Raw genomic sequence first — 10,979 nt, forward strand, 5'->3', positions numbered from 1 at the left:
CGATCGAGCACTGTGTGATCTCTTTCTGCCACAAAAGTCTGTTGGTCATTTATTGTCCTTTGAGTTTCTCTAATTCAAAATTACTGGATTAGAGGATTTGACTGAAAAAGCAGTATTTAAAAAAATAGCATGTGCCAGTTTTTTTGGTGAGGAAGGCGTTATCACCAGAGTTCCTGGGAGCTGCCCTGGGACTTTAATGGATGTTTTGGTGTAAATGAACTAGGAATAGGACTCTTCTTTCCATTGCTTTACAAAGGATGTGCTTCCTGCAGCCCAGCCCTGTAGCTGTTGAACAGCTGCTCTCCAGCCAAAATTAAGGGGGATTTAACCTAAGTGAAGGACACCAGCTGGGGTTCATCAGCATGTAACTCTCTTACCCACTTCCAAATCCTTGCAGAGATCAACAAATCCCATGGTTCCTTAATAATGTAAGAGTGGCTTTAAGTCCCAAGGTTGGACTCACATCTGTACTCGACACTGCTTGGAATTGAGGGCTTTGAAGTTGACTTGATTGTCAGTTCATGAAGGCGAAGTTACATGGCAGTGGGTAGCAGTGGGATGTTACTGTAATTCTCTGGGCTCCACCTGAATCCCTCTGGGAAAAGACGATGCGGCGGGGGCAGCACTGAGTCACCTCTGCACTTCTCTGTTCCCAGAGCCTCGTCTTCGGCATGAGTCAGGGCATCTTTGAAGCTCCTGTTCCTGGGTTTAACCAATGTCTAAACATAAGTAGCATATCCTGCAGGTAACCAGGGCTTATTGAAACAACAAAACTTTCAGTTTGCCCCATTTCCTCAGCTAGGGTTTCCCTGGCTGTCCGGAGTAATTGCAGATTTCTGTCACACCAGAGCATTCCTCCAGTTTCAGGATCGCTTGGCTTTCATAGACGCTTTGTTCCTAGTCTGCTGTATACTGTGCTTGCATCAAAGAACTGCAGCTACGGATCACAGCTGTGCTATATGACATACAGGGAAATGGTATAATATACTGCCTTTGTTTTGGATATACAGTGCTCGCTATGACAATCCTGTCATACACCATCCCAGGTGGTTGACTTTGCCCTGCGAGTCATGCTGCTGTCCCGAATGCGGCCCTCGTGTGGCAGACCCCCCCCCCCCCCACTGGAGGGCTCTGCTGCCGCAGGTTTTACAGGCAACGTCTGTGACCCTGTTTCCTCCTGGAAGCTAAAATATTTTGGGCGAGCGGTGCCGACAGTCCCTTGAGGAGCCTGCTTTGGGAGCCTTAGCTAACACATCCCCAGCAAGTGGTAATACCTTTTTCTAAAGACTGGTGTTGCTTGTCCAAGCTCTGACCACAAGCAGACTTTTTCCGTGTGAGGTGTCAAAATGCACGGCAGGCTCATAGCCGGCCACGCCGGTGTTCAGGCTACGAGCAGCCCCTGCTCTGCCCGGACCGCCGGGGCTGGCCAGCTGCCCTTGTCCCCTGCCAGCAGGTCTGAGCTCCGTGAGGCACCTCGCACCCTGCCGGGGCCGGCCTCGCCACTGCCAGCCCTGGCCCGCGGAGGCTGGCGCGTGACGGCGTTGCCCGGAGTCAGCGAGGGTGCGTGCAAGTGCAGCAGTGCGGCAGCGCGCAGCGGCTCCCGTTGCGTGCCGCAGGCGGTGCGGGGCGGGGCGGGGCGGGGGGGAGAGAGGTGGTTTTGTTGGGGCTGATTGTGCTGGTTTTCTCCTCACTAGGATAAAGAAGTGAACCTGGAGCAGGTCCACAGGCGCATGAACAGCTTGATCGACGAAGACATCGCCCACAAGCAGATCTCCCCGGCGTCCATTGAAATCTCAGCGCTGGAGATCGGCGGCATGCCGCCCGCCCAGACCCTGGAGCCGGTACGCGAGTACCAGAACACACAACTTTCCGTCACCACCTTTTTACCAGAGCAGACAGCGCACGGCGCCAGCAGGACACTCACGGCGGCCTCGGGCAGCAACCTGCCGCTGCCCCTCAGCAGCTCGGCCACCATGCCCTCCATACAGTGCAAACACCGGTCGCCCAACGGGGGGCTCTTTCGGCAGAGCCCGGTGAAAACACCGATCCCAATGTCGTTCCAGGCCGTGCCGGGGGGAGTCATTCCGGAAGCGATGGAGCCTTCTCACGGCACGTCCATATAGCCGGCACAAACAGTCTGACAACCAGCAGAGCTTTTTAATACAGAATTTAAAACAGAAAAAAAAAAAAAAAAAAAACAGACTCTTACATTTTTCTTGTATATATCTGTAAATAACGAAAGAATGAAGTGGGGTAAAAGTGTATTTTGAATATTCCCAATTTTCGAAGTCAGTAAAAAACAAAAAGCAAACAAAAATGTATGAATGACTTTGTAAATTTTGTTCTATATGAATAAAAAGGCAAACTACTTGTGATCGTTCTCAAGTGCCAAAGAAGACCAGTTACTGGGACTGAGGGCCGTACAACTTTTTTTTCGTGGATTTCAACATTTATTCCTTTACTTTTTTTAGAGCCAAAAAACGCCAACCCATTTCTTGCTAGCAAAGCTCACCGTGCTCACACCTCTCCTTTCCTCAGAGCCCTGTTTTGTAGTCAAGATGGCAATTCACTCGGAGAATTTAACAGCTGGTATTAGCAGAGCAGTAACAAATGTTTTAAACCTGAATTGTAACTAAAATCCAACAAACAATCAACAGAAAAAAACCTGAACTTTTCCCATCTAACAAGGATTTAAATTTCCACACGGTTTCTAAGTTAAAGCACAGGATTAGTGAATTGTGTTTTTACATGTGTACTGTGCTGTGTGGCTCTTTTTATTTAACCTTCTGCGTTGTATTATATATATATAATATATATTATATATATTATATATATAAATGCTTCGGCAAATCAGAGGTTTCAGGTCCTGGGTAAAGCTTTTAAGGAAAAATGTGATCAGCTCTTTTTTTGGGCCTTGTGTACACGAACGAAAATGGGGAGGAACCAATGACTGACAGGCGTGAGACAAGGGACAGCTTGAGCGGGAGGGAGGTGACGGCGTCCTTACAGGGACTGTGCCCTCTGGTGCGGTGCCTCTCTTCAGGACTTCAAGGAGTTCTCTGTACGATGGCTGCAGCACGCCCTGGTGAAGTCATCTCTCTGAATGACACGGCTAAGCTCACGGCTGTAAGCACAGCTCTGCTTTTTTCCATTGATTTTATCAGGAGAAACGTTTTAACGGCCATGTCCATGAGCTTGGTAGAAATGGCTATAAAATATCTTTTTTTTTTTTTTCTGTGAAACGCGATCAAAGGACAAAAATAGAGCACCGCATATAGCTAATTTTATGTCTTGGTCTGCAAATGTTACCAGTGCAATTTCGTATGACAAAAGATCAAAACAAGGCCAAAGTACATTGTTTCCTTCCCAAACAGTAGTTCGAATGCCCGAGATACCTGATTTCCCCCCCCCCCCCCCCCCCGCCTCGTTGTTGCTAATGGGCCATCACTAGCTTTCGGGATTGGGATAATTAATTGACTATCTTCTCAAATGCATCGCTACAGCGAGGTGGCAATTTCCCTTTGTTGTGGGATTTCTTCACTTTATTAGAGCACTGCTATTTGGAAAAGGCTTTAGATCTCGGTGCAGCAAAATCACTGCCTACTTTAGGATGAAAAAACATCTTTGAACAGGGGTAAAAATGCGTTTGCATCCCGAGAAAGTCAGCAGGCAATATGGTTCATGCTTTTGGATAAATAAAAACCTTCCATTGATTGCCTCCTAATCTGATTTGCATAATTACTCAATAGGTATATTTATGAGATGATAAAGGTGCCCAAATTTTTGCTTTTACAGTTTAAGCAGTAGGGAAGAAAAGGAAGTCAAACTGTGATGTAAAGACAGCCTACTGGAGGAGCGTACTCAGCACAGCAACCTGCCAGCGAGGACCGTTGATGGTGAGCAAACAGGAGGCGTGTTCTTGAAGGGGTTCATTTGTCTCTGTTGTCAAGCTGCTGCTTGATGAAGACAATGCAGTTTTGCAGTCAGGCACAAATTGCGCCATTTGCTTCAGACTAATCAAAAATGAATAATATATAGTCAGCTGACCAGATTTATGCTATTCAGAGACTTGGCCCACACCAGCTTGAGGTCTTTTTCACTTCTCTTTCATCATACTTTTTTCTCTTGCTACCCTAACAACCCTACGGCCACCAGACGTTTCTTCCCCTGTATTTTGTTCCCTGCTTCCCATGCACGCCCCATTTAGTTATCGCAGAGCTCGCTACGCAGGAGGACTCTGCGTCTGCCAAGACACGGTGCAGCGTTCAACTATTTGCTTTGCAAAAATCCCTCTTTTTATTCCCCATCTAAGATTTCAGGGGCAGCAGAGGAGCAGGCTCCGGGGGAAGCTGCACCGCCGCGCTGGTGGGCCCCACGGTGAGAGACAGGAGCAGGGCTGGGCGGCGCAGGGGACCCCGGCCCAGCTGGCGCCACAGTGGACGCGCTCGCGCGCACGCTGGGGGTCTTCTGATCTGCTCGCCAGCAAAGCACCCTGTTCATTTTGCTGCAGCAAGGCGCAGAGCAGCGGGTTGGACCCTTGCTTCACTGAGGCGTCACTGCTCTCACAAAACATTTTAGACCTTTTTGTATTACATTTTAAATCACTGGGGAGAATGGTTCAAACTGAGCTGCCTTTGTGCATAAGATCATGACTACAGCATATTTGGGGGCTTAACGTTTACGTGTTGCATATTCACTGTTGTCTTGGCTCAGTCTTGCCATGTGCTGTAAAGCGTGCAAGTGTGGTTTCACTTTTTAAGCGATGCTGGATCTTGCTGCTTCTCCTGCACAGAGCATGCCTCACCTGTTTAAAGGCTTTGCAGGATTTCAGCTACGATTATCAGGATGTTGCAGAATCGAACCACATGGCCTCAGAAAACTGTTTAAGCATCAAGCCCTATAGCAAGCGGCTGCTTTGTGCACAGGTTGAAGTGTTTTGCTGATTAATGATGGATTTAAATGCACATTTCAAGTTAAATACTTGACTAATTTTAAGCAGGTGAGTGAGCTCCCTAAACTTCCTGGGCCTATTCAGTTGTTTAAAGCTAACCACCTTCTTAAGTGCCTGGCTGCACCAGGGTCTATACTGTAAAAGCAGCAATCCACAATGGGTCTGTCACTGTCTGGTAATTATTTGTTTATATGAAAGTTAGCAAGTTATAGATTTGAGCCTGTCAACCGTGGCAGGAAGCTGTTAAATCTTTCATGTGAGAGTGGTTTAGTTTTAGATTATTTAAGCCAATCACGAGTTTCTCCTTGAGCATAAACAATGTTTCTTTCCCCATAAATTTCAGTTTTCAAAGTAAATGCAGAATGTATGATTTCCATACTCTGTCTCCTGTTTTATATTTATATCTTTATTTTGACAGTTCAAAGCATTCATTTCTATATAATGTATATTCACCACACACTCATGCATATATATATATATAGGTACACACATATATATACATGCACAGAGTTATTCACAGATGAAGTGAGAAATATAATTTCCATGTGATGTAAATGAGCATCGGCGCCGAGTCCTCGTGGAGCTATGCTTATGTACACCACCTGCCGATTTGACCCTTCGTTTTTTAGTATCTGATAAGATGAAGTGGAAAATTTGCACATCTTCCTGAAAACCACAAGACCAAACTGTGCCCATGCTTTTCAAACAGCACTTCCCACTGAATGTGCTTAAAACTGGGAATAACGTGTGATCCCAAATATTGGAGTTCCTGCAGGATGTTTACATTGCAAAGGCGGTGGTAAGTGACATGGAAAGCGAGTGCCTATACTTTTCTTTCATCCTGCTCTTTTGCTGATGAACTTATGCAAAAGTGACATCTGTGCACAGCACTGGTAGTGTGTCTTGTTCGATTTATCTGTTAGTTTAGATATTACTTAATTTTCATACCAAACGTGACTCAGTTTCTTCCATTTCCTTGCAATCCACTAGCTCCGGAGAATGCATTGCTGTTATCTCTGAAGAGTATGCCGTGTTTTTCCTATTGCAATGGAAAAAATAGTAATTGTGCTTTTTAATTTCAGAATTCAAACTCGATAGAACTTTTTTACGTGGAGTTACAGCTACGCGTGTGTGATACTAGCCTCGCAAAGCAAAACGCCCAGCGCTCTGCCTTGCGTTGCTAACCTGCCGTTAGTGCCCTGCAGGCAAAGTCTCCGCCAAACAAGGACAACCTGCTTTCCCTTAGTCTGCTGACAGAATAAAACACCTAAGCCTAGGTTCTCCCCTGTGTCAGTCAGCATCGCCCTCTGGTGAAAGGACCGGCCACGCTGGGTGAGAGCAGGTGAGGGTTCGGCTCTTCCCCTGGGGCCTGCAAGCGCTGCCTCCCACCAACGAGCAGTCAGTGCTGGTCCTGAAAGTGCAGGTGTTCAGAGATGGTCCCTAAAGTGAAACGGAAAGGGCAACGTTTATTGTTCTTTTGACCAATTACCATGGATTTGGGTTATAGCTGACAAAGTTTAGAGGGCAAATTTTTTTCTTAAAGAATTTAGGTGTACGTCTCCTCCGAGAGAGGTCAGAAGGTGGTGGCTGGCTGACAGGTGGGGCGCTCCTTTCCTTTCCTTTCCTTTCGGAGGAAAGTGTGTTGCCGGGGCGGCCCAGCAGCCGCAGTGCCCAGACCATTGCATTTCACGCTATTTTGCTCTGCTGGCTGGAACGGAGGCTGTGAGCGGCTGGGAATGCCATAGCGCCCAGTACAGCACACTGGGGGCACCTGCTGGGAAAGTCCCAAAGACTCCACATCCTTTCGCAGCACTGGGAAAAGCACTGAAAAAGTTGGAAGAAAACTCTGAAGAGAAGCAAAATATAAGGTAAAAAAGAACAGGTGGAGAAGGGGGAGGGGAAAAAGGGTGGTTACAACTCATCTGTTTTATATATCCGGCAAAGCTGTCCTCCTGTGTCCGAAGCATAGCTTCTGTCATACAAGCAGTGGCCTCAATTATCATTTTTCTTCATTTTTAGGAAACAAAAACAGCATTTGTTCTACTAAATACAGTTGTTACATTATTTAAGAGTTGGAATTATTTGTTTGGCGATGCCAGGTTTTTCGGCTTGATTCCCCCTCAGCTGGGGAAAATCAGCCTCGATGAAGTGACTTGCACCTGAAACAGCTCTTTCGCTGCTCTTTGGCTGTTTAGATCTGCAGCTGGGATCAATCAGGCCCACTGAGCCACCCAGAAACCTCTGACTCCTCTAATTCTGGTAAGAGCCTGGGCTTAGCAGTACGTCTGTAGTTAACCAGCTAAGCTGATCTTGTCTGTGGGTACTATGAGGGGCCCTAGGGGCCTGGGTAAGGGTACTGCTTTGCTGCCTGCTTTCACAGTCGGAGGGGAAATGGGATGAAAATGCAGCCTCTCCAAGCTTGCAAGGTAACTGATAACAGCAACAGGTTAGTGTATGAGACTTCTTCCCTCTGTTACTCATCTTGGTTTTGTTCTGTTTTTTTTTTTTTTTTTTTTTTGCCTTTTTAAATTTAACAGTTGTTCATTAGAGGGTTTTTAACTCTGCGCTTTATCTGCATGGTTACAGGGTACTACCTAAATGACTTTTCCTCCTCTATTTAAGTGGCTTTCAAAGAGCTTGCTTAGACAGAAATCGATTAATGCTGGTGACTGTTTCATCTGATGTTGGAATAGAGCACCCCAAGAAGAAAGGTGTGTTGTCTCCCTCTTCCCCAAGTAAATCAATTTGGAAGACTTCTCTTGTTTCAGCAGCTGATCAGGGTTTCTTTGTTGTTGTTATTCTTTGCTGCAGTTAGGAATTTGTGTATCAAGCTTTTCCTTTGTTTTGGCTTTTCTATATCATAGTAGGGGAAAAAGTAGAGTTTCCACAAGCATAGGTAGACGTGGATGTGGAAGGTAATAGGATAAGAAAAGGACTCGAGCAAAAAACGTTCTGCAACTTGGCAAGGCTGACCCTGCTTGGGTATCTGGCAGGGAGAGCAGATGATTTCTGAGTAATAATACACTCAGAGCGACTAAGTTGTAAAAATAGTCTCAGTTGTTTCAAGGTAGGAATCCGCCCATCATGGCGCGACATGCCCCTAAGTCTTTCTCAGAATAAAGAATTACTTTTTTTTGTTGCTCTATTTTGTCAGTGTTTGCCACGAGAAAACCCATAAGTGAAGGGATATAGAACCAAAGGTTTTAAAACAGCTTTAGTTAATTATCAGACTGCTTTCAGATTCTGCTTCCAGAAAGGCACTTCTTGATTAAAAGAAACGGCTTTATGAGATAGTCTGTACTTCAAACTTCTGAAAAATTTCTTGAGCATTATGCATTTGTTTCCTGGTGGAATTATTCTCTAAGTGGTTAATTACAGCACAGCACGAAGGAGCCCAGAATTTCAGGTGTGAATTGCAGCTAGGAGAACAAAAGAGCACGCAGTCATGATAATGAGTCTGTGAAGAGGAGAGATCCCAGTTTCACGTTTTCTTTCTCTATATCTGTTATCAAAGGAAAAGCTGATTTGTTTAGTGTGCTTTTTATACGATTTATATCAGATCAGGCCTATCGGGAATGAAGTGCTTCCCAGCAGTGAAACACTCCAGCCTGCCCTTGTGCTGAAGTGTGTATTTTTCAAGTAACTTGAAGCTGTTTGTCCGCGTAGCGGTACGCTCTGCTCCACAGGCCCGCGCGAGCGGTGCCAGCACCTGGGTAAAGCACTGGGAAAGCTGCTGGGGTGCGGGGAGCTGCCTGGGGCAGCCCGGCGGGCCGTGGGGGCGACGGTGCGCGCATGCAGGCGATGGCACGCGGGCAAGTGAGCGAGCGGTCCCGGGCTCCTGAGTACGGAGCCGGCTCCGCTCCGTGTTGTTACATCAAGAAATGTTTTCAAGCTCTTATTCAGAGCTTGCAGCGAAGGGCTAAAGCAGTTGAAATGTAAAGGGTGGAAGAAGGCCTTCAGTTGAATTATTCTTTATCACTTAATCCTTTTGTCTGTGAAGGTTTTTTCAAAGGAAACCCTTCTCTCCCGCTGTAGGCAACCGCTGCCTTGCTGGAGGAAGGGGAGGGAGAAGTGAGAAAGTCCTCGGAGCTGGCTTGTTTCCGAGAGGCAGACGTGAGCTTCAATGGGACCAACGCCTAAACGGAGAGTGAAAGGAAATGGGGGTGGGGGGGGAGAGAAATGATGAGGCACATGGCTCTGGCATAAGGGACATCCTGGGAACCTGCAGAGGGGGAAAAACGATGCTCCCTTTCTCGCCATACCCCCTCTCTCGTCATTGGTACCGAACTCGGGCCGGCTTCCCTGCTGTGACGAGCGGGAAGCGGCCCAGCTGCAGCGCCTGCCCTGGTGGGCAGCACTTCTTTTCTAAAAGACAGTGGCTCTGGGTTAGTGGGTTATAATGAACAGATGAGATAACAGTGGAGTAAGGAGAGAAAAAAAAAAAAAAGAACCTGCTTTAAAGTTTCTAATTTTCCTGTTATTTAGCTGCAATTGCATAGGAATCTATTGTTCCTTTTTTTAGTTTAATTTTCATCAGAATTTACGCTAGAAATGAGGGTCTGTAATTCATCCAGCTGATAAATACATAAGATTTTTGAATTTAACTTAGGTGGCCAGTATGACACAAACAAGTAAGTGAGTGAGTGGTAAATGATTTACAAATGAGAAGTATTCACACTTCTTAAAGACACAAATATATTCAAAAAAAAAAAAAGAGCTCTTTTAAATTGAAAGAGCATGAAATTAACTTGAAATCATTAGTGTGAAATTACTCACCTGGCTCTAGTTATTGAGGGGTATATTAAGTCATTATTGAGGGATTTAACAATGGCACATGTTGATTATGTTTAGATGTCACATGCCTTTGTTTTTTCAAGCATGAGAAAGAAACAGCTAAAGGCTTCTGACAGCCAAAAGAAAGTACAAAATTGATGCTGTGATTGAGTCTGAGGCACTCAAATTCTCCAAGCTATTAAACGGCAGTGGGGCTTATGAGCTTAACTCCCCTGAACCCCTTTGATAGTCCCTGATCAAAGTAGCAGTCAGCTCACTGTTATTTCGTGCGTGTTGTGTCGAGCACGTGGATTGGGATTTCAAAGCTGTCCCAGTATTTTGGATGCTAATTCAAACCCCTTCCCTAGTATTTATGGAAGATATTTTACTTTGATCAGTTCTGAAACTTTGGCTGTTTGGAATATGTTTCCATCTTAATAATTGGAAAACTTCGGACAAGGAGCTTTGCGTTCATCTTCTGGGAGAGCAGAGCACCTCAAAGAGCCTAAATCGCAGGTATTGGATCGAAAGGCGCCAGATATTCAAAATGCCCCTGCCCCTTTGCTCTACATCTGTACAGAGGCAAATACTGGGGGGACTTTGAGGTTTTTTTGTTTTGTGTTTTGGTTATCTTCTGGGATCCCATGAAATAAATGTATATTTATGGAATTCTGATTAATGCAGAGGGTTTCAGGCTGATCCTTGAGGAAGTGGGCTAGCAGGAGGATTTTACTTTAATTTTTTTCCACGTGGTTGGTTTTCCACTAGGAAGGTTTGTATTTTTACACATTTTTAGCTTGTTATATCATGAACAAAAAATCCTCTCTTTCTATCCTCCAGGGATGATGGCGTGGCTGCCGCGTGCAGGTACAGGTCTTGTTTAGAGTACGCATCTGCTTCTTGATCTTTAACTAGAAAATTGATGGTGGGCGGGGTTTTTTTTTTTTTTTTGGCCAAAAGCCTTTCTGTTCTTATCTGCCAGCTACAATTTGGGGCTAGTCGTGTTTGGGTTCTGGTTTTCCCCCTTTCTCCCCCTCACCTTAGGGTGTCATTGCCTCATATGAGGAGTAAATGTTTTTGGTTTGTAAAGTCCTTGGAAGGATGGAGTTGTCGGCTTGCCCAGAAACTTCCCCTTGGAGGAAGCCTTTCTGTGAAGCGTTAAACCATCCCCCTGTACTGTTGAGGTGCCTCAATTCTGTCAGTTAGTTGCTTGCTCTTACAATTTTGCTCAGCTAACGTGTAGTAACCAAGGTCC

At 45.7% G+C, this 10,979-nt stretch overlaps 1 protein-coding gene across 6 annotated transcripts in view; it reads left to right on the forward strand.

Moving 5' to 3' along the window:
• Window positions 1–3,724, forward strand: part of GRID1 (glutamate ionotropic receptor delta type subunit 1) — a 605,033-nt gene extending 601,309 nt beyond the window's left edge. For all 6 annotated transcript variants that reach the window (XM_068950711.1, XM_068950715.1, XM_068950709.1 and 3 more), the window contains one exon: window positions 1,695–3,724. In XM_068950711.1, the coding sequence (XP_068806812.1) occupies window positions 1,695–2,123 (429 nt within the window). In that variant the 3' untranslated portion in view covers window positions 2,124–3,724. The remainder of the gene's footprint in view (window positions 1–1,694) is intronic.
• The last annotated feature ends 7,255 nt before the right edge of the window (window positions 3,725–10,979 follow it).

This window comes from Struthio camelus, chromosome 7 (genome assembly GCF_040807025.1).
Source record: "Struthio camelus isolate bStrCam1 chromosome 7, bStrCam1.hap1, whole genome shotgun sequence".
In the NCBI taxonomy this organism is placed as follows: Eukaryota; Metazoa; Chordata; class Aves; order Struthioniformes; family Struthionidae; genus Struthio; species Struthio camelus.